Source organism: Myiozetetes cayanensis, unplaced genomic scaffold (genome assembly GCF_022539395.1).
Source record: "Myiozetetes cayanensis isolate MyiCay16 unplaced genomic scaffold, myiCay2020 scf7, whole genome shotgun sequence".
NCBI lineage: Eukaryota > Metazoa > Chordata > Aves > Passeriformes > Tyrannidae > Myiozetetes > Myiozetetes cayanensis.
The window spans coordinates 45997394-46021767 of NW_026087964.1; the positions used below are offsets into that span (position 1 = coordinate 45997394).

Here is a 24374-nt window from a genome sequence, read left to right on the forward strand (position 1 = left end):
TCCTCCTCTTCCTCATCCTCCTCCTCCTCCTCGCCTCTGGTGAGACCCCAGCGGGCGGCCCTGCGGGTATCGGGAAGAGGGGGCCTGGGAGAAGAGGGGGTTTGGGGGGAGGAAAGGGTGGCTTGGGGGGAGGAAAGGGTGGCTTGGGCGGAGGACGAGTCTGGAGAGAAGGTGTTTGGGGGGCTGGAAGAAGGGGTTTGGGGGGAGGAAGAGGGGTTTGAGGGGAGGAAGAGGGGTTTGAGGGGAGGAAGAGGGGTTTGAGGGGAGGAAGAGGGGTTTGGGAGGAGGAAGAGGGGTTTGGGGGAGGGAAGAGGGGTTTGGGGGAGGAAGAGGGGTTTGGGGGAGGAAGAGGGGCTTGGGAGGTGTTTGGGAAGAGGGGGTCTGGGGAGAGGAGGAAAAGGGGGGTTGGGGAGCGGGAGGAAGAAGGGTTCGGGAGGAGGAAGAGTGGAGCCAGCCCCACACCTGGCAGCTCTTACCCTCGGCCCCGGGGTGAGCTCCGGGTCTCCTGTGGGGCCGGGAGGGGCGGCCTGGAGCCGCCGCCCTGAGCAACTCGGTGCAGGGCGGTAACAGGGGCAGGGGAGTGATTTTTTTTTATTATTATTATTATCCTAAGCGTTTTAAAGTGTTGCTTTCAGGGGAGAGGCCTTTTGTTCGTTCCTAAGGGGAAATCTCAGGGAGAGATTTCGCAGCAAGTAGGTTGCAGAGGGTGGTGGTGTGGCTTTGGTGTAACTATTTTGGAAATCCAGTTCAAAACTAAGGTTTTAAAATTAAACTAAGGTTTAATTTTGTCACCAAGAAGTCTCTAGGAGGATGATATCCAGGAATTTATAAGTTTGATAAGTTCCATTATACATTGAATTAAGGAAAAGTGAAAACAGCAGTGGAGGTAAACTCAATTTGCCAGTGACTTAAACCAATGAGCAGTGACAAGTATTGAAACACCATCTGCAGCTCCATCTTCACAGAGCTGCTTTTTGTCGTCTTTTTAAGGCCGTGAGGTTGGGTGAGATCCCAAAGACTGGAGAAAAGGCAAATTTTATGCTCATCTTCAAAAAGGGCAAGAGGGACTACAGGCCGTGCTCCTTCCATCTGGAAAGACCGTGGAGGAGGCCATTTGTAGGCATAAGGAGGAGCAGGTGGAGACTAGGGATAGCCATCTCGAGATCTACCAAGGATAAGTCATGCCTGACTACCTGGCTCGTCCTCTGTGGCAACATAGCTAGATCTGAAGGTGGAGGGAGTGCTGGATGCCATCTAACAGCGGCTTAAGGGGACCTAATGGAAGCCTTTATAGACCCAAGGAGATTTTCGAAAAGATAGAGCCAGTCTTTGTAGTCAGATGCTTTGAGGGGGAACGAGAGACAGCACAAGTTAGAACTTCCAATTCCAAGCAAGGAAATGGGGGCAGCGAGGCACTGGGACAGGTTGCCCATAAGGTTTTTCACGTTCCTGCATTTGGAGGTTTTCAGGATCCAACTGGAAAAGTCCTGGGCAAACTGGTCTGAATTCAGTGCTTACTTCACTTTGAACAGGAGGTTGCACAGGGTGACCACATGACATCCCTTCCAAACTAAATGATTATGTGATTCTTAAATAATTCACTGTTCCTGAGGAGAAAACAGCAAATAGTGTAATCTTAGACGTTTTGGCTAAATGGATTACAATGATATTGATTGAAATATTAATTTAAGAGTACATTATGAAACATGGTGTAGAATAGAATGTAAAATTAAGGATACCAGTACTAGTGACTCCATAGCAGGAAATTTTACTCTAGTCTTAGAAGATTCTTTGGAGAAGATGACAGATAAATGAGAACTGATTCATGCAATTGTTCTGATTAATACAGTTTTCCAGACTACTGAAGTGTGTGAGTTTTGAAATGTCCCTCGTGGAAGGTAACTGAGAAATTATGCTGTCGTGAATCAAGTCCTGATTGAGACACAAAAGCAAAAACTGAAAGTAGAAGTTTGCTTTTTCCTGCTTTTAAGATTTTCCTTGATCTACTTTCTTAAGACTTACATTACATCTGAAAGTGATCTGGAAAAGGCATTATTGGTAACTAAGCAAAATCTGCCACTGTCACTGATTAGTCAGGAAGAGAGTAAGTTCTGAGGAACAGAAAAATCTAAAGGAGAGGGAAAAAGTGAATTGATATTATCATGATAAATTAATTATTGATAAACAGTGTACTGAGTGTGTCGGCAGGAATTATGTGCTGTTGTTTCATGTGACTGGGTTTTAAGTTAACTGCTACACATGTTGAAGGTAGCTGAAAAGGATATGTGAGTGAAAGTCCTTTTACTTATCAGTGTCAGTGAAACATAGAAATATTTTTGAGTTTATAAAAGAATGGGTTTGATAATAGCATTGCAGTATAAATTGAATATGTGTGCTTTCATGGAAAAATATCTTCAGTAGTACACCTGACTCAGAAAACAATAGAAACAGGAGTTCAGAAACAGATGGATAAAAATACAACCATATCTGAAAATGTAGTGGAAGTAGATCCCTTTAACTGCAAGTTATAATGAATAAGATAATACATGTGTAGGCATGCAACATAGTAGATGGCAAATAAATAAAATAAAAAAAAGAGGCCTCTTTTGTTCTCCAGATCCTAGAAATCTAATAAGTCTATTAAATTGGAGGACCATGTATTCTGTATAGTGCTCCATTCAACTTGTGTGTATTTGGCAGAAGAAAAAAGTATGCTCAAGAAATGAGAGAATCCAAAAATTCTTGGATGTTTAAAAAATAACAACCTACTAATTAGCATTGTTTTTCCCCACGGGGATTTAAATCACTGCAGGTATGGGAGGTTACTCCGTGATTGTTCATTGTAGGATTTTTAATATTATCTCTGATACTTCAGGGAGTTTTGTTGCCTTATATTTGGTCTTGTGTATCCATCATCAAACAGTTCTTACGTAATAGTGAAGAAGTACCAAACAGAGACCTAAGTTGAGAAAAGTGTTTTTAGGGCTAGGCTGATGGCTGAATGCTGAGTTGCAAGAAGGGTGCACTTGCTTTGAGCAAATCCAGTTCTACTCTGGGTTTTTTTTAGCACAGTCATCTTAATTTCACAGCTGTGTTATCAAACTGCAATGGAAAAGACGGTGTCATGCTCACCTTTTTTCCTAAACACTTTTGAATCATTTCTTCTACGACGATTCCCCTTCAAGAAGAAAGTCAAGGTCTGTCTTGCAGAGCAGCCTGTGGCGTCATTGTTAGAACACTCTGCTGTTCTTGTCTCAAGGCTGTCACATTGCTGTATGCTGCTTCCACTGCCAGAGGAGCAGTTTATGAATGAAAATATGAATGAATGTATTTGGATCTTAGGTTTGTAAGTGTCAAACCACTGTTTTATACTTGAAAACTGTTTGATCTGTAAACATCTGGAAAGGGCTACTACCAGAAGCAATAATTTGCCTTTTGGACCAGGTCAGTTACTATTTGGCAGTTGTGTTGTTATGGTTCAGTAAGGAGAGCTTAATTATCAATTTACTTTTTTCAGGTGATGCTGTTTTTAAGACAGCTATTGATGTGTTCATCTTTCCATTGAATAGACTTCCTTTCTCTAAATGACAAATAGATTTTTTTTTTTTTAATTTGAAAATACATGCCTAAGCTGAGCATACTGGAACTGTTTAAGAAGCCCAGTTCCCTCACTTCTCTTGAGAAATGTGTTGTGATGTTAGCTCTAACTGAAGTAGCCTACGACATTATAATTTACCCTCGAGAACAGAGAAGGAATTTCTGCAGTTTCATATAAATATCGAGAACCCTTTTGAAATTTGGGGTTTAACATGTGTCTTTCACATGTGGGTTCAATATGTGTCTTTAAAAAGCTAGATCTAGAAAGAAATCTTCAGCTAGATGAAAATGGAATTAGTACGTTTACACTCATTCTGTCAATATTACAGGCATCCTGAATGGCTGCTAAGGGCTGTTTGGCTGCCTGTTCTTCCTGTACACGAGTGTGTATTCCTAGTAAAAGCCTCAGAGAAGGACTGAAAATATTCTTTTTTTTTTTTTTTAGCAGGGAATTATACAAAATTTTTGAAATGAGTGTTTTGATTCTACTTTCATTCAACAGAGGGTTTAGCAGAGTCCTAGTTTAAGAGTATGTGGTACTGACTCTTGTAAAAGGCATATTCGCAGAACAAAGTGGAGGAGATAACCTGCCCACAGATCTCAAGAGCAGCCTGAGCATGTGTCAGAGGTAGATGCATTAAAAAAAGGGTATCTGCTTTCCATGCACTGTGAATTCACTTTTTGTAATCATCAGAGAGAGACTGAATTGTCTGGATGGGGCTTGCACGGCAGTCTGTGCTTGATCAGTGGAAAAGCAGAGTAACTGGTGTGTAGTACTTACTAGCAGAAGTTCTGTGGCCACCAGAAAATGATTTGTCAAGTAGCAAAGATTATGGAAGAGAGAAGAGGCTCTTGAAGAGGATTCTTAACTCTCTGCTGGGTCCATTGATAAAATCCCTGTGAAGTCTACTGTATGTTGAACTCCTTGATGATCTCAGTCAAGTGATTCTCTGGTGTCTCGTGAAAGCTCAGCGTGAGATAAAGGTTCCTAGGGACTTCTAGGCAAGTGTTAAGGGAGCAGGCTGCCACTGCTGGTGTTTTGGCCAGAGAGGTAAAAGTTCACTGCCATGAATATCAAAAGGAATTAATCAGGCAAAACCTTGGAAGCTCCAGCTGAAAAAGCTGCCCAGTGCTTTTGAGCAGAACTGATGAAAGGCTTTTCAAGAACATCTTATAGATTATTGGATTAAAAACAAACAAAACAAAAAGACAAAAACCAACCAAACAATAACATAAAGCATCCTGATGTGTTCCCATAACTTCCCATGCTATTTCTTAAATTATTAATTGGTAATTATTGATTAAGTTAGATCTTTGTAAGTACAATTTCCAATATAAATGCAGTTCCTTAGAGCTTTTGTTAAAGAAACAAACAGAGAAGGTTCCAGAGTGCCAGAATGTATTGCTCTGAAGCAAACATAATTTTTTTTAATTAGTTCTAACCTTTTTCTCACTTTGTTCCATTTACATTGTCACAGTAGCATATTGAAGCTCTTCATAGTCATTACTGTGACATTAAAACTCAGACTGTCACATGGGGGCGTGGATAAGTCACCGTCTAAGTTATAAATTTTCTCACTGTTGCAGCTAAATTTAAAAATGGATAGTGTGCTTTTTCAGATATTTTATTTGTATAAAATAAAATACTAGCTGTTCATATCTCTTACATTATATGCTACAATGAGCTGGGTTTTTGTCAGAAGTTTCAAAAGTTATTTTTTCTGCAAGTAAGATTTTTTAGTTACTCTTCAATGGACCATGAGTTGGAAATAACTGTATGTGCAAATAATGTTAAGGAGAAGGGCAGTAATTGCTTTTCTTGAAGTTAACATTTATTTTACATACTTTTCAATATTCTTTATATATGAAATATCAAGAGTGTGAAATATTTGTTTCATTTACCTAAGTGTAATGAGTTTAGTTTCTGAGTATCAGATATGCCAAAGAATTAATTTGACTTAATTTCAGATGTAAAGTCAAATTCAAGTTTTGCAGCTCTGGAGTTCACAATCAGTCATCTTCTAGTGATAATTAATTCCCATATCATCCTTCCTGTGATTTAATGTCATTCCATTTTGCAAAGAAAATAGATCTTCTGTTAGCCACATGCTGTTTGAGGTAAGCTCCATACGAATAAATTTGTAATTGATTTTCTTTTTTCTTGTTTCTTTGTTTGTTTCTGTTTGTTTTGTTTAAACTTCCTCTGAAGATACCACTATGGCTGCTACAGTGAACTTGGAGCTTGATCCCATTTTTCTGAAAGCCCTGGGCTTCTTGCATTCAAAGAGTAAGGACTCTGCAGAAAAGCTGAAAGCGCTTCTTGATGAGTCTTTGGCCAGAGGAACTGAGTCAAGCTATCGTCCATCTCAGAAGGTATTGGTGTTAGAGAGCATGGGTCATTTTTGTATGCCTTTACAGAGCTCCTTCTATTCCTAGTTCCTCTTTTATAGCTGGAAAGTTAAAAGAGAATCAGAAGTTGAGGAGAAAGTAATTATGGAATGTTCGTATTCATCATTCCCCTTTTATGCAACATAATCTATTCAGTTAACAGAAGTTAATGGGGAAAAAATCTCTACCATGTTGATGTACCAAGACCTTTAAAAGAGATAATTCAACATTATATCAGACATGCTATGTAAGGTGAACCCAAACTTATTTCTGCAGTCATGTTTCAGAGCTAAAAGGTCTTTAAAATGCAGATTACTTTTGCCACAGATAAATACAAAACAGAACAACCTGTTTATTGATAAAGCTGGGTCCCTTTCCATGAAATTCTGTTGATGAAGTCATATGAGAATGAAAAACACAAAATGGTTCAAAGCAGAAATGCTTTGCAGGCTGGAACCATTGCCGTCCAATGGACAAACATTATTTTTCATCTACTGAAAATCACTGAACACCTGCTAGAGGGACTATTTGAATCCAAGATTAGTGTATGGAAATAAACAAGTGGGGACATCCTCATACTGCTGCATATTGCCATATGGATAATGAGGTAGTGCTCTCCCCTAGGATGCCTGGAAGTCAGCCTGGTATGTTATAATGATGGTCTGTATGCTGATGCCTCAGTAATATTTCATTTCTACATCTACGTGGTTCCAGACAACTAAAAGGTACTATTACTGCTCAGCATATATCATGCTTGTACTGTGTGGTCTAACTCCTTTCTGTTCAACTCCCTGAAACCTAAACTGCAGTTCCCCCTAACACAGGTCTCAAAACTCTCGAGTGCCCTCAGAGCTGAAAGAAGCGATTTGTGGTTTAAAGAGGAAGCAGAGAGATCAATAATAGTGCAAAGAGGCTTGGGAAGCCAATTCTAATAACAGCTTGGCTGGCAGTCACCTGGCCTCAGGTGAAACTGAGGCTCAGGCCAGAGGAAGAAATCTTTTGTTTCTCCTCTTTTTAGTATGTCTCCAGTGTCAGCTAAACTGCAAAGCTCAGAAATGAAAAAAAGTGTAAAGGTTCCTTTCCTTGCATTCTCAAGCTACAGGATTAATTTGTGATTGACCATGAGATCCAAGAACAGAGCGGGGAGCACGGGGTTACCATGGTCAGGCAGATGAGGAAATCTGTTTCTGACCCTGGATGCAACAGGAAGTCGACAAACCTTGGATGGCTGAAGCTCAGGGCTTAAGGACCTGTCCCAGCACAGAGCAGAGAATTACTGCCTGCTTACCAGCTGAGAGGAGGTACCTGACTCCTGTGCACTGGTGTGATTAATCACTCATTTACAGACTCTCTTGGTTATTGTCCATTGCCAACACTAAGGCGTCATTAATGAGAACTATTGATTTCTGTTGAGATCTAAATTTATTCATCTGGTAGATGAATAAGGACTGAGATTCAGTAGAGGTCAATATTTTTCTCCATGAAGGAATGAGATATTGATGTCTGGTTACATCAGATGTCAGATTATGTTTTCAGCTTACATTTAATTATGTCCTCAGAATTATCTGAAAGTCTGTGTTCATTATCTCTTTGAATTTTAAAAGCAGAAATGTCTTCCTTTTTAATTAATGTTCCAAAGAGGATCTGTCTTTGGAAAAGGAGCACCTTTCCCTCTGGAAGGTGAGTGGTAAGGGGAGGTCTTACTAATTGTCTGCAACTTATGCACCCTAATTTACTGATGTGATATGAAGATATTTAAGAAATGTTTTTTGAAAAAGTGTGTGTGTAGATGATTGGTGTTGTATGATATGTCGTTTGCCTATCCTGGTATCTAACTAATTACAAACCAGGAAGTATCTCAAGTGTAGGGTTTGCCTTCAATTTTTGTTTCTGTTTTCAGGAAGCAGAGCAACCAAAAGTGTCTGTTACCAAACCTATTAAGCAAGAGCCTAAAGCTTCTTCTAGTTTGCCCTCCGGCAACAACAATGGCAAGCCCACTGCATCAGAAAAGGTGAAAAAAGAAACAGAAAAGAGATCTGATAAAGTAAGTGATTTTTGTTCTCTAATGAGATAACTTGGTATATAAACTCAAAGGTGTTTTAGACAGAAGGTTCTCTTTTCAGTCTCTGTAGCTCAGCTCATCTAGTGGTGTGTAACCTGTGAACTGCATTAGTCAGTCATGTCTTTAGGCACTCCAACAAAAGTCTTGTTATAATTATTCTGTGATTGTTTTCCCTTTTCACTGCGGGGGGAGTTGGATTTCATGACCTTTTAAAGGTCCCTTCCAACCCAAACCATTCTGTGATTCTGTGTTTTAAATCATCATGTTAATAACAAGTTACTAAAATGTAGCAACTTGAAATGTGGTTTCCCAAAGGTTTTTCAAGGATTCTGAGATGAAGTACAAAAAATGGGCTTGAGCTTCTAGTTTGTAAATATTTTGAAGAAAATATGTAATTAAAGAAATACATTGTGTGTGTCCTCTGTAAAGTACACCTTATACTTCTAATCTAATTGTACCAGTTATTTTCTCATTTTAATAATATCTACTAGCATCTTGAGTTTTCACATTTTGTATGTGTGTGTTTAATAGACAAAAGGGGATACTGCTGAAGGAGCTGATGCACCAAAGAAGCCCAAAGTAGAGAAGCAAGAGGCTCGTTCCTCTCCTATTACAGTTCAGACGAGCAAGGATTTATCCATGCCTGATTTATCTAGCTTTGAGGAAACCAGTGCTGATGACTTTGCTATGGAAATGGGATTAGCCTGTGTTGTGTGCAGGTAAGTTGGCATTGCTTCATTGCTAGGTAGTTACTTTTTTTTTATTGTGTACCATTGAGTTAGTGCTTCTTTTAGTTTTTATTCTGGAAATCACTTAAGCACATATCCAAAATTGATAATAGATTTAAGCATCCTTCATGAATAAGAATAGTTTCTTGAAGATAGAACCTTTAATGAGAAAAACAGCTTTTCTTCAGGAAAAGGCAAGTGAAAAATAAAGCTAGACATGATACAAAACCCATCATGACAGTTTTTAGTTATTGGAAAGCAAGTTAAAGTATTAATGGCTAATGATAAGCATTTTTAAAAAATCACTTCTCTTCTGAAAGCATTTGTAAGTGGCATTATTATGAGATGTATGTGTGTTGCTCCTCATTTCCTAATCATTTGACATTAATTTACACATAGCTGTGTTTTCTCAGTAAATATATCTTGCAGTGAAGACAGGTTCTTTTTACTTTCCAGTAAGGGCTCTAAAATTGGATTTTAGTAACATTGTGCTAGCAGTACATTTAGTGTTAACAGAAGCATAAAATACACTTTTGAATATCTACCCTAGGATCAAATCACTCAAACCAGGATCTGGTTTCACAGATGATTTATGTCCTTGTTAAGCCCCCACTGCTGCCAAAAGGAGCAGTTTGGCTCTCCCAGTTGTACGTCCTTCCCTGTACTGTTTAGGGGATGTATTGCACATGGAGTTTTGTGATCAGCTGAATCAGCTTCTGGATCAGCTTTCCACTCAGGTTTTTCAGTAGGTTTAGGTTTCAGTCAGCTCAGTGATAGTAAATGCTTATGTTGGCACATGTGTGGATACAAGAATGTAGAGCCAGGACAGAGAAGGGTTTGGAACTGGCCTTTTGGTAGCAAGTATGTATTTCAACTCAGCTTAAGTCACTTGTGAAACTGGGCTTTAGAACTTCGTTGTTCCATCATGTTCATGGTTGTTCCTGTTGTGTAGGTAAGGAGGCATCTGCAGTCCAGGGATGATAAATTTCTGTTGTTGCAGTTAATTATACTGGTAACCAGTTGTGGACTGATGAGATTTCATGTCACATTATTCCCATGTATTAACTCAAATGTTTGGTTTCTTAGTGTAGACATTGAAAAAGGAAGAAGTATGAAATAAATATTTCAAATTTACCTTTTTTTTCCTGCAAATTCCACTTTTGCTGTCCCCTAAGAGGGGCAAATCCCCATTTGGTGGTATGTTAAAATGCTGCTAAGAATATTGTGGTACTAACTTATTTGGCAGGAGGGGATAACAAAAAGGTTTTTTTAGACAGTCTTGAGCTGTCGTGGATTATTAATTCTCTCTCTTCCCTGGCAAAGGCATAATGAGAAATGCCTGCAAAGTAAAGAAACTAAAGAAAATGCAACTCCTGTGCCCAGCATGGCCAAGACTTTGCTTTGAAAAGCACAGGCCGGGTATGTGGTTCCATTAGCTGTTCCACAATCAACGTTTAACCTGGCTGCTGAAGGTGTTGATTCTACGTGCTCGTGGTCACCAACTCAGGTGTTCTTGTAAAATATTTTTCTGCCCTGACTAACTGAAATAGCTCTCATTAACTGATGCCAGAGGGAGGGAGAAGTACTGCAGGAAAAGAAACAACCTGTTAGAGAGGGGGTGGTGACAGTCACCCTGACACTCAGGATCGCTTTCATTTTGCACAGAACCTGCTGAGACTGATGTCACGTGGTTCTCAACCTCCAGCTCGTGCTGGGCTAGATGTTTTTCAGAGGATTTGTGCTTTGGAGTTCTGACTCCAGCACATTGGTCAGACAGTATTCCTCTATTTACTGCTCGCTTTCAGTCTGTGCACCGTTTTTGGGGTGGCCGTCTTGAGCCAAAATAATACCATCCCCATACATATGAAATATAAAAGCACTGGATAGTCTGCAAAATAACTCAAGTATGAATAATATTTTTAAATGACATCTTTTAATAACTCAATCAATTATTCAACCCGTTGTGAATGAACACATCATGTCCAGTTGCAGAGTAGGTGGAGTTCATAGGAAAAGATTTTATGTTTACATTGCTTAAGAAGACAAGTCGGCAAGAACCCAGCTGTGGGTTCTCAAATGCAAAAAAAGTGCATTCGAATATTAACTATTCCTCTTTATAGATGTAAAAACTGAAGCAGAGACATGAAATGTTTTTTCAAGGTTTGCCAAGTGTCAAATGTATTTTCATAGTGATTACAAGTATTGAACGTTGATGCCTGTGGTGTTTTCCTTCTTGTTCTGTTATGCCAATTTAGGCATAAGGAGAGAGGGAATATTAAAATAACTCCACCTTCTCCAGTGCCTGTAGGTCTTGCAAAAACAGGGCCCACCAGTTACGTGGCTCCTCAGTTATATGAAAAGGAAATACTACATGCAGTTTGCAGATGATTGTGAAGTTTTCCTCCCAGAAAAATCTTTAAAAAACACTGGGTTTGAAATAACAAAATTTCAAATTTTTTATTAATACCTTTTTGTTTGTTTTTTGATGGTAAAAAATTGTTAGGTTTGTTTCTTAGTTATCTTATAATTTAAAAGTGGTTTTTAACTTGTTTCTGATCATGAAGAGTTCATGGGTTTTTAATCAGTTTGGGATTGTTCTTGGTAATTTTAAAATAGGGTGAGTCTCCCACCTTGAGACATGAGGTTGAAAAATCACTGCTTTGTTCTGATCCAGTTTATTTAGGAATGAGAAACAAACAAAATGTCTTTTAAATATCCTTCATGTAGAATAATGGACCCTGGAATTTCCCTCTGTTTTTAAATTGCCTGTGTAAAAGAGAAATATTTCTTAGAAAATGTTGTAGTATCAGACTTCATTTTTCTGTTATATAAAGAAATAAGGGATTACCTTTCCCCACCCATCTACAAATAGAGTTTCCATGGTTACCTGGGTACCTGCTCCTCAGGGATATGAGCAAAAGCAGCTTAGCAATTAAATAGCTTGATTTGTCATCTGAAAGAAGAAATCATTAAGAAAATGGTATTTGGCTAATTCACAGGCAGACTCCCAGTCATGTATATATCACTAATTTGTCATTTACACAGCATGATTACTTTCAGCAGAGGCCCATGCAAAATGAAGTCCTCATCACCAGCTTGCATGTTTGCTTCAAGGCAGGACTGCACAATTAATCCTTCCTATTCCATCTTTCCATGGCTCTGGTATTATCTCGAGTTCCACGTGTCTGTTTCTGTAGTAGGGACCAAAAGGATGGCTAATAAAACATCTTCAAGGTAATGGAGAGCTTGGATGATGATGTTTTCAAATGCTGTAGCAGAAAGCTACAGAAAGCTACTCTTACCGGCTTGTTGTTGAGAAATTATTTGTTCTTGAACTGTATTGCTCTAAAGCTCACAGCAAAATTGTCCAAATGGAGACTAGGCCTTCATATGCTAATATAATGAGGAAATCATATTTGTCGTAGAGTGATGTACCCATAAAATGCCCACGTGAAGCAAAGCAGGCAAGACTTACACTTCTAATATAAAAACCAAACAGAGAAATCAAAACTGTCATATACACTTGTTTAATAGCGTGGAAGTTTTAGATATTCTTGAAAAAAATCACCCTTTAAAAATATCAGGTTTCTAAAATATTAGTTAGGAAGAGCTGATGCAGGAAGAAAAGGAATACGTTTCATTTGCCACAGGTAGAAAATATATGTGAAAGCAAAAATATTTTTAGTTTTTATCTTAAGCCTTGCAAAATTTTCAACAATTGGATAATCCTCTAAGTGCTTTCTTCCGTAATCTGTTCTTAACTATTTGCTCTGCAGGCAAATGACAGTTACTTTTGTGAATCAGCTAGTGGAGTGTCAGGAGTGCCATAATCTCTACCACCAGGATTGCCATAAACCTCAGGTGACAGACAAGGAAGTGAATGATCCTCGACTTGTATGGTATTGTGCCCGCTGTACCAGGCAGATGAAGAGAATGGTAGGAGTCAGTTTTTTGTCTCGTGTGAGCACTATTTGAATACAGCAGGCTGTTTCTACTACGTGAGAGTATTTTATGAGTTAGAGAAATCCTTGGAAGCGTGTTGGAGAACTGTTTTTCTCAGCGGTGCTTCCCTTGCTGCAGGTGTGGGTTTTTTTAACGTAGCATCTCAAAGAGCATTCTGTAATGTGCTTCTGGAAAAAAGTTTTTTAAAAACGAGAATTTGAGCGAAGAAGAGTGAAATAGGATTATTTCCTACTTGGCAGGCAGCAGTTGAAACTTTTTTTTTAATTTCATGTGATACTCAGTTTTTAGCACATGTCTACCAAATAGCCCTACAGTTTTAGTCGTCTTCTCAGCTTTGGACATTAATGGTTGCTTTCCTGTAGGATAAGACTGCAAATTTCAGTCCAGATCTCAAGCATTGAGTTTTCTCAGGCTCAAACCCAAGCTGAGGGTAGCATATCCCAGTTTAAAAAAAAATAAAAAAATCTATATTTTGATTGATCTGCATGTTAATTTCTTGATTAAACAGGATCTCCCTGGAATCCCACTTGTCTCATTATGAGAAACAAACATGAGAGTAAGACAGCACCTTTGGGTGCATGAAACATTAGTGACTTTAGTTCTGAAGTTTTAAAATCACACCCTTCTATACAGCAGAAAATGTGTTTTGAAACTGCTCTGTGATAACTTAGCAAGTTATCTGTTGAAATGACTACTAAGAAACAAGAAAAAAAGGCATTGTAAGATCCTGGCCTAGGAATTATCATCACTGACTGAAATACATGATTATTCTGATGATCATCAGGCCTTTGAACTCAGAGGAGTGTTTGCTGAAGGTCAGTTCCTGCGCAGGATAGCCATTGCAGACATTTAATGGTTGCCTTCAATATGACATTTCCTTTTTTCGTTTTGGCATGAATTCTGCCGTTTTGCCTGGCACTTTTTAGCAGGCTCTTGCAGCCCACGTCTCAGTACTGCTGGATTACGTCCCTTTCTACTGCAAGTTCACCTGCCTTTGCCTTATTCCTGTAAAGGCCCAGTGCTTTCCTGTTCTCTAAGTGTCAGTGCTGCAACTCTTTCCATGCTGAAATAGCAAGTTCTATTCAGGATGCTTTGTGGCTGGACCCTGTCTCCAATACCATAACCAGCACTATCTCCACATCCCCTATTACCTCATTTCTCATGGACCATTAAACTTGAAGTTGTAAAGACTAGATTGTAATCTTAAAATGCTCATGCTTTTTGTTAACAGTCAAAACAGTCAATGTTATAGGGTCCGTAACTAATTTGGCATGGTTTTTTCCTACCTCTTATACAGGCTCAGAAGACACAAAAGCCACCTCAAAAACCAGCTCCTGCAGTGGTTTCAGTTGCACCAGCTTTGAAGGATCCATTGGTCAAGAAGCCAGAAATTAAGTTAAAACCTGAGACCCCACCAGCTTTTCTAGCATTCAAGAGAACAGAAGTCAAGGTAAGTCAGTTTAAATTTACCAGAGGAAGAGTTTACGTTTCACTGCATAGATTATAATCTTTTCTCACAAGAATCATGAATGAAAACAGTCTGCTATACTATGTGGACTGAGCAGCACCATAGCATTAACACTGAAAAAATGGAGAAAAAACCCTCACTTCACCAGTAAGTCCCTGAAACATCCAGTTCTTGACTGTATTTTTATGTTACAAGGGAAAGAACAGAATTGACTCTATGGATTTTTTTAAAGATATTTTATATAAGCAGAAGTCTTTATAAATGTGCCCTGGCAGCCTAGAAGGCCAACCATATGCTGGGCTGCATCATTAGAAGCTGGCCCAGCAGCAGATTGAGAGAGGTGATTCTGCACCTCTGCTCCACTTTTGTGAGCCCCTGCCTGGAGTACTGTGTCCAGCTGTCTCAGCATGGGAAAGACGTGGACCTGTTAAAGCAGGTCCAGAGGAGGCTGCAAAGGAGCTGGGAAGGGCTGGAGCCTCTCCTGTGAAAACAGACTGAGAGATGTGGGGTTGTTCAGCATAGAGAAGAGAAGGCTCCAGGGAGCCTTCCAGTACCTAAAAGGGGCATACAGGAAAGCTGGAGGGGGACTTCTCACAAGGATGGGTTTACACTTTGAGTTGATGATCTTGAAGGTCTTTTCTGGCCTAGACAGCTCTATTAGTTTATAAGAGGGAAACTCTAGCTGACTCTGAGATCTAGTTTAGGAGACTACTGCTTCTTACATGTAATCTGATCTAGTGGGTAGTGTGGGCAGGGGCGTTGGAACTCAGTGACCTTCAGGGTCCCTTCCAACCCAGACCATTCTGTGATTCTATTCTATGATTCTATGTTGCTTTCTGTTTTTCCCCAGTTAAAATACTGTCACAAGTTGCTCAAAGGTGGTAAACCAGAGGCAGTATAATAAACAACATAGTAGTCTAATAAAGCATGACCCTTACCTAGGAAAACACAGCTTTAACTCAAAATCAAAGCAACCATTCACTCACCCAAAGTTATGTTTGCCATTACTCTGCCTGGATGCAAACCATCATGAATAATATGATGGGTATTGCTCAGGCTCTTATACTTATGAATACTTTTTTCACCTCAGCAGACTTATTTATTTGCCTAAATGGGTTATAAGACCTGAGGCCTGATTTCATCCATCATCTTTACTGTTTAGAAACTGTCTGGAAATACTATAAAAGGGATATTACTTGAATAGAGGGGTTTAGTTTTCATTTTGACTCTGCCATTTGCTATAATTCCGGTTTAATAATGCAACATATCATCCCCATATGAAACCTGGGGGTTGTAGGGTTTAAGCTGTGGGAACTCAGGTAATGTGTATAGCTCTTTGTAAGCAAGGGAACCCATGTGTGCAGAAGGTTTGTGTTTCACAGTACCTGAATGGGAAGAGACCTACAGGAAAGAAGTCCAGTGACTTCTTTTTCTTTTCTTTTTTTTTTTTTTTAATTCTCTCTGTGGTACAGGCTGCTAAGAACCAAGAGAGGGAAAGAAAACAATTTAGATACTGCTACTTTGACCAAAAGACTGTAAGAAATGCAATAATGAATTGCTCAATGTCTGATTTTTGTCCAAGCATCTGTCATCTTGTTAAAAAGTGACACCAGGAAAAAACAGTAAAAAAAAAAAAAAAAAAAGAAAAGAAAAGGAATGCAAGCCACCACCTTTTATACAGTTCCCAAATTTGGGCTTTTATCATTCAAGGAGGGTTCACAATGCTGTATGGTAGCCTGCTAACTATATAGAAGGAAGGGGAGAAAAGGTATTATTTGTTCCATGTGGCTGGGTGATTAAAAGTTGGCTGCACCTGGCATCCTTTCTTGTTCATGTTAGTACTTTCAACTGCAGTGACCAGGGATGAAACATTGACCATTGGGTGATCTTGTGAAAAGAACTGAAATAGAGGCTCAATGTATTCCTACTGTGATGTGCTGCACAAATAGATGCTACTATAATAAGAATGCTTATTTATTTTAGACCTCAGCAGCAGTTTCGGGGAACTCTGCCAGTACAAGTGTTTCCTCTTCAGCAACGAGTGGCCTTACAGGATGGGCTGCTTTTGCAGCCAAAACCTCCTCTGCCAATCCTTCAACTGCCAAACTGGGATCAACAGCACAGAGTGCCAGTGGGAAACCGGCAGCTTCTTCAAATAACCAGAAACCTGTGGGTTTGTCAGGGTTGGCGACTTCAAAACCAGGACTAGGGTCGAAAATAGCTTCTGCCAACAACAGCACAAACCCTGTTCAGCTGAAACCTCCTCCACCTCTGACACTGGGGAAAACCACCCTGAGCCGCTCGGTGAGCAGCGACAACGTCAGCAAAGTGGGTCTCCCGAGTCCCAGCAGTGCCGCCCGAGCACCAGCAGCCAGGGGAGCAGCGGGAATGGCAACAGCGGGAATTCGGGGAACAGCGGGGGCAGCACGAGTAAAACCGCTGCAGATACTGGTAATCAGTCAGCCTCCCTGAAGGGCCCAACTTCTCAGGAATCTCAGCTCAATGCTATGAAAAGGTTACAGATGGTCAAGAAAAAGGCTGCTCAGAAGAAACTCAAGAAGTAGTACGTCTGCTTGCTGATTTTGTTGGTTATGTTCTAGGAAACATTCTTGTGTTCATTGGCGTTTTTCTTAAAGAAAATCCCCCAGTTACTGGACTGAAATGGAAGTTAAATCAGGGAAGCCCAAAACCCATGTTATACAGGAGGTCAAACTTCGATAATTCTAGCATTCCTTCTGCCTTTGCACATCTGTGAATTGAGTATGTTGGAGGAATTCACTATTATATGCTCCTGTTTCCGTAGCTCAAAGCACTGAAACTTGAAATTGTAAAAGTTGGGTATTTTTAAATCTTAAAATACCCACGTTTATGGGGACACTTAATAAAATGAACTTTCTGAAACCATCATTCTTAAATGTTAATAATAAAAGGATTATTAATCTGGGAATTCATTGCCACTTTTTTTTCACCCCATATTCCAACACTTTAAATGCTTGAGGTGTTCAGAATTCTCTATATTGTGCAGAGCTAATTATCTCAAATTATCAGGTTCATCATGGAAAAAATGTATTTTCTTTTAAACATGTTCAAAAATTAACTGCTAGAAAATAGTATATTTAAATGGAGAATTTTGGTTTGGCAGTTTGGTTAATTGACCTATTTTGGTTTTATACAGTGAGAAACTTCATACAAAAAGAGTGTTTTCAAGGCAGTGTTTTCAAGCTTTCTTAAACTGTAAAGGGCCTTAATATTGTCCTGTTGAATAGGAATGGAAAATAAGTGGAAGCTAGTGTATATTTTAATTCAACAGAATTGTTCTATGATGTTGAGAGAGGGGAAAAAAATAGAAGAAAATGAAGGGAATTGTCTTGAGTGTTAGTAAGTTTGTTTCCTTTCTGGCACACCTGAAACACAGATGACTTTTTGATTACCGAAGTATTGCTGTAAAATTCATGAGCCTGGCATGTGCCAAAGAAGAATTGTCTACCAAGTGGTCTGGAAAATGAAGCCTCTGGTCTCTCCATTGTTCTGCCACAGCCTGTATGGTTGTTATCTACACTTACTGTGTTCTCAGACATGAAAGGCAACAGAGGGATGAGCTTTGTCTCTCTTCAGAGCATAAGTCCCCTCTACTTCCCTGCCCCAGCATGATCTTGCACTTAGCCCAGCTGCTGCTATGAAGGAGATTTGAGAGCTCTTGGGAGCTCAAGTGTGGCTCTTGGTAGCTTCCTATGGAGGCATTCATGGCTTTTTCTTGACTAGATCTAGATTTTACACCCACAAACATCCCTCCAGTTTTTTCCACATACCCTGCCAGTTTCTGTTACACTTCTTCAAATCTGTCCCAGCCCTGTGTGGGTTAATGCTTTAGCATCCCAACTAAAACAGGTAGTTGGGAAGTATCAGGTCTTCCATCTCTCCATTCCTACCCCTGAGCTCTTCTTCACAGTTTTTGGTCCCTGTCATTGTCCCAGCTGGTCCAGGTTGTGTTCAGCTCTGCTCTCTCTCAAATCTCCTTACAATTTTGTACATGAGATCTAACCCACATTTGTGTTTGCAGCTGTCCTCCTCAAGCATCTGTGAAGTGCAGAATCAATTGATAGAGGAGGTTCACAAGCTGAATTTTGTAAAAGAAAACAGCAGTGCAACGTTTATTGAGAGAAAATTGAGCTTGGAAAGAAAGAAACCTGTCCCTTCTCCTGTGAGTACCATACATCTGAATTGTGTATGAAGCGTCCTCTTTTGATCACTTTTGAAACAAATCCCTTTTTTTGCACTGGAAAATGATCTTGAAGTCTTGCTCTTTGTGACCAGAATTTGGCAATTTCTCTCTATTCCTTCTGTGATGAGGGGAGCGTCTCTAAACGTGAAAACATCTCTGACCATTGGATTTGCATAGCCAGGTTTTGGCAGTGAGTGGGCTATAGGGGTGGGTTCTAGGAGAAGCTGCCCAAAGCTTCCCCTGTAATCTGACAGAGCCAATGCCAGCTGACTCCAGGATGGACCTGCCACTAGCCAAGGCCGAGCTCATCAGCCTTGGGGATAATATATTAAGGGGAAAAAACCTGTGCAACAGCAATTGTAGCCAGAGAGAGAATATGTGAGAGCAACAACTCTACAGCCATCCAGGTCAGTGGAGAAGGAGGCAGAGGATGTGCTCTGGGAGTTGAGGTTCCCCTGCAGCCTGTGGTGCAGACCATGGTGAGGCAGGCTGACCCCTGCAGCCCATCAAGGTCCATGAGGGAGCAGAGGTCCACCTGTAGCCCATGGAGTACACCATGCTAGAGCAGGTGGATGCCCAGAAGAAAGCTGTGGCCCCGTGGTAATCCTGTGCTGGAGCAGACTCCTGGCAGGACTTGTGGCCCCATGGAAAGAGAAGCCCACACTGGAGCAAGTTTGCTGGCAAGACTGGTGACACTGTGGATATCCATGCTGGAGCAGTCTGTTCCTGAAGGACTGCACCCTGTGGAAGGGACCCATGCTTAGTTCATGAAGAACTGCAGCCTTTGGGAAGGACTTGTGCTAGAGAGGTTGGTGGAGGACTGTCTGTTGTGGGAGGGACCTCACAGTGGAGCCCAGGAAGCGTGTAAGGAGTCCTCCCCCTGAGGAGGAAGGGACAGCAGAGATGATGTGTGGTGACCACAACCCCCATTCCCTCTCTCCCTGCACTGCTGAGAGAGGAGATGGTGAATTCGTGAGTAAAGCCTGGAAATAAGGGAGAAGTGCTTTATTTTCTCCTTACCATACTCTGATGGGTAGTAAGTCATGTTAATCTTCCCACAGCTGAGTCTGTTTTGCCCATGATGGTACTTGGCAAGTGATCTCTCCCTGCCTTTAACTCGACCCACTAAGCTTCCATCTTATTTTCCAGCTCCCCTGCCCAGCTGTGGATGGGAGTGGCCAAGTGGCTTTGGTGGGCACCTAGCATCCATCCATGGTCAACCCACCACGCAGACTTTCACAGGCATCCATTTTTATCCATCCTGTATTTTAGGTATGTGTAAAGCTGATACATGCAGCTATTTCCCATGCCTCATTTCCCTTCTCCACAATTAAGATTTAGGCTAACGTTCCTTAAACATTCAAAAGAATAGTTTCATTTTCTCGGGATTGCCTCAGCTACCTGGGAAATTTGCATATTTTTTCAACTATTTTTTCCTTTTGGAGGAAAAAAAGAATAACTTTTTATCTTTGTAGTGCCTGTGGCTTCCAGGGCTATGTAAAAATAACAACATGAGCAGGAGGAATCCAGAACTTTTACTGCTTTTTGATCAGCCCATCCTTCTCCCTTTCCAGCACGGAGGGTTTTTAATGGTGGTATACTAGGAAAAGACACCAAAGCAGTTTCCATTAGCAAGCAGAAGGCATATTTTCTTTCTAAGTGTTAATCAGAAGACTGTTGCCTAGATCTAAGTAGTAGTGTGAAGATAGATTCTTTAAATGGCTGGAGTGCTCCTATGTAAAGTGTTCATTCCAGTAGTAAAACCTGCTCCCAGAGCAGTGTTCAAGGTGCTAGCTGCCTCTGTCTTGCCTCTGAACATCCATATAGCTTTGCTCGTGAGAGTTCAGGAGCTTACAGCTGAACTGTGCCGATTACTTTGGGTGCCACCTATGGGGTGAACACAGGCAGAAAAAAATTGATCCTTGTTTTTAAGCTGTGGTAGCTAATGCCATTTAAAATACTTCTGAGACCTGATTCAAATGTATCCTGACGTTTTTATGTCTGTGACTCTGGCATGGATTGGCTGTAGGGTATTTGCATTCAGAATAAAATAACTTAGGCTATACCTTTTTTGCATGCTGGTCTTTTCCCTCTAATAAGGCCAATTCTATCTGGACTTGTCGATATCCCTGTATTAGCAAAATCTGCAATACAGCTACAATTTGTACCAGCAAAAGACTTTCTTCCACTGTAACTTTCCCAGCTTCTTATATTAAATATAAAGTCTCCTTCTGTTGGTATAAAAATGTCAGTTAGGATTGTGATTCTTTGAAGTATTATATCAGGAAGGATTTATAGCAGAGACCAGGTCTTTTAAATCAAGTGTTTAGCTTGAATATGTAAGATAGGCACTGGTGAAAAACAGAGTAGATTGAAGGGAACAGTTGTTTTCTGCTTTGATGTTATAGTTAGGATGGAATTAACAACTGTATTTCCAGGAAAGGAGTCTGTTCTACAGGATTGTTTGACTGAAGTCATACGTCAGGTTGAGGAGTGTAGTGTAGGGCAGAAAGAAGGAAGTCCTGTCTGAATTTTGAGAAGCATACCTCTTATTTAGAAAAAATAACTGGAAAATAGTCCTGTGATTTTTCTGTCCCCAGTCCAAATAGCCCTGTGATTTACTATAAAACCACCTACATGACTTTCCTTAAACATTTTACAAATTTGTGTGGTAGTATTTTACTTCTACCTAAATACGATGTTTTTTTCATAGATGCCCAAAATTTGATACCTTCTGTAATGTGAAATGATAGGTTACTCTGCTTCCATAAATGCTCCTTCTGGCTGGACTAGGGGATGCTGGTGATATCTGCGTCTAAAAGGAAAGGTCTGACCCAAAGCTCTGTAATTTACAAGCTTTTATCTGCTACAACTCATGACAGACCTCTGGCTGGACACAGCAGTAAGTAATGGTCACAACCTCAGGAGCAGCTAGAAAAGAACTATGCTGATATTTGGAACAGTGAAGTGTATTTTCAAACTTGCTAAGTATTTTGAGTGTTTGACAAGTTCTGATATTGTTCTAGATAAGCTAGCATGCATAGTAGTAATGCAGCATTTTATCTGAGGCAATTCTTGGTTTCCTCTGCTAATTTTGCAGGCAGATGTTGGATAGCATATAAAGCTCTTTGCTTCTGGAAAACATCTTGTTTAAAACAATAAATAAGAAGAAACATCTTTACAAAAATAGATTTTTATTATTGCAATAATTTAAAGAAGAATTTTTTCACTATTTCTGAACAAACAATATTGTAAGAGGAATTATCAGTAATAGATCTGCGGGAACAAGGATTGTTGTGGCTGTGCTTGCTAATGCAGGTGTTAGGTCCACTTCATTTTTCTTCATGAAAAGAAGCTATCATTTAAGCTATCTTAAAATGACAGCAAAAGTATACTTTAGTTTTTGAAGGAGGTAATTACTCAGTGAAACTTCCAAAGATGGAAATTCAGAAGGAATAATTCTTCAATCTGTGTTTGCATTGAAAAGGTGAAGCCCTACCTAAAGTTCACAAGCACCATCCAAACAAAGGGAAGATGATAAAGCACACAGGTACCAGAGGTCAGAGCCTAGGACTCTGCTGTTCACTGGATTGGACATTTTCTGGGTTGCAGGTTATCAATGGCAACACTTAAAAATACTCCCTAAATGAAGAAACCCTTCAGTTTGAGTGGACCCAGTCTTGGAAGTACTTGTACAAGTTTATTGTCACAACAGCTCAAATAAGTAAGATGCGCATGTGAACAAACACAAAATCAGTCCATTAAACTGCATCCTGTCCCGGCTTCAATCAAAATAAATTAGTTTTGTCATTAATGTAGAATACTGTACCCTTGCCTACATTAAAAAAACCAGCAGCAAAAGCATTACATATTCTTGGGAATTTCTGGAGCCCCAACATAGCTCAGTTTCTAGTATTTAAAGCACTATTTGAACAAAAATATGACTGAACAAGTCTAATATGAAGTATTGTAAATCTCCTTAATGTCAAACAGCTTTAGATTCAAGGAGCCAATCCACCTGCGTACCTAAAAGTAGTTTTTCTGGATCCCAAGTTGTGAGGCTATAATAAAGTCATATTATCCCACAATATAAAAACTATTACAGGTCCTAACCAAACACTGGGATTTCATTTGACCTATGAGGAGTTCCCAAGTCCCCTAGAAGTTCAATGAAATTTAGGTGGTCAGCTCCAGCACATTTCATCCTTCATTCCTTCTTACTTCAGGATCAGGATACCTAGCGAGTATTTTGGAGAGCAGCATTTGAGTACACTTTGAGACACCTTCACAGAGCCTGATTTTTCACAGTGAATATACATTAACACTCCAAACCAGAGCTCTCCCTATGACTCAAGCTGAGTTCTCAGAGCTAAGACTTCAAAAATCTTTTTTTACTGTCTCTTTCCCTTAATTAATTTTGCTGCCTGACATACAAACTTCATCACTGTGCTTACATGACTGCATTAAGCCTATTAGTACAACTGTGTAATTTCTAAAACTGTTTCAACTAGTGCAAAGTATAGATCATCTCTAAATAAAAGACTCTAAATTGTAAGACAGAACTGAAAAGCTTCTTTTGTGTATCTTCCCCATCATCTCAAAATATAAAAGCCAAAGGAGTGCAAGCTTAGTAGGGATGAGTCTTTCAGTCCATCCTTTCCAAGCTGACACTCCCTCTCCACTTTATTTACTTCATTTAACTAAAGGCAAAGTTTTCCGTAAAAGCAGCTACATCCATTCATAAAATGAATGACAACCCTTTTTGCTTGCTATGGAAACAGCAAGACTACAGTGCCCGAGGTGATGTACAATAAGGCAAAATAATGCTTTATCTATTGTTACTGCTCACTGGATAGCAGTAATTCACAGAGTTTCCCACACCAGACTCTGGATATCCATCTCGGAGAACTCTAAAAGTTTCTCTATCATATGATTTAATCCAGCACAAATTTCAGGTTCTAATCTCTGTGATCCACTGCATTCATCCTCTGAGCAAGATTGACAACTTTTCTTACCCTTTCATGAAAATAATCTGAAAATTGAGGACATCAAAGAAAATGAAGGTAGGTTCATTAGCATAGCAAAAACTACTGTTTGCATCAACTGCCTTAACTTCTGTTATCCTTTCTTTGCTGACAGGTTATTTCCTATTACATCTTGCTAGACATTTTGAATCTCTTCATCTTCATACCCCACATTTCTGGAAGAGAAATTTTGATGAATCTTAACTCCTAGCCTGTTCACTAGATAATATGATCCCTGTATCTGACTTAAGGAATCAGACAGGCACTAAATATTCTTCAAAGGCATCACTTGACTCTTCTTTTTCTTCTTCTTCTTTTTTTTTTTAATCAATAAATTTCCCAAGACTAATAATACAGGATTTGTTTCACTACGCAGATCTTGCACTAACTGCTTAGTGTGGAATGCTGATCAGCATTATGTGGAATTTCAAACCTGGGGTACTTCCATATTGCTGCAAACTGTTTATACCATATGAAGTAGTTATGTAATTCTTTTGGAAATTGTAACTTCTTAAATTCACAGTAGCTGTTTCTTGTGTCCCCTCTTTTCCTCCCTGCCTTTCCATATTTAACTAAACATACTTTCTTCCCTGGGACCAGTCACTGGTACCACCACACTTGGTATACCGTAAGCTGAAATGTTTCCTAAAAAATGAAACCCCTTTTCTTTTCCCAATTCAATAATCTCCACTGAGAAAAAAGTTCATTACAAAAGTGGCTGAGGATAAAAACAGACAGTCAAAAACCTCAAGTTTTAAGATGCATCTGTGTTCATTGACATAGCAGTTAAGGAACAATTCAGCCTGCAGTATCCCTGATGACTGAATTTGTCCTTTTTCAAGGCTAATTCTCTTCATCATGAATATTATTTGCTAAATATTATGGAAGAAAAACATAATTTCAGCTGTGATTTGTACTTGTA

General features: G+C 39.7%; 1 protein-coding gene across 1 annotated transcript; it reads left to right on the plus strand.

Annotated features, from left to right (window-relative positions):
• The first annotated feature begins 43 nt into the window (after nt 1-43).
• Nucleotides 44-20493, plus strand: INTS12 (integrator complex subunit 12). Its single transcript, XM_050338021.1, is given in 8 exon segments — nt 44-66; nt 5807-5970; nt 7886-8029; nt 8579-8766; nt 12552-12711; nt 14036-14188; nt 16190-16559; nt 16562-20493. Coding segments are annotated over 7 exon segments (1380 nt in total). The 5' UTR covers nt 44-66; nt 5807-5814; the 3' UTR covers nt 16771-20493.
• Nucleotides 20494-24374: the final 3881 nt, after the last annotated feature.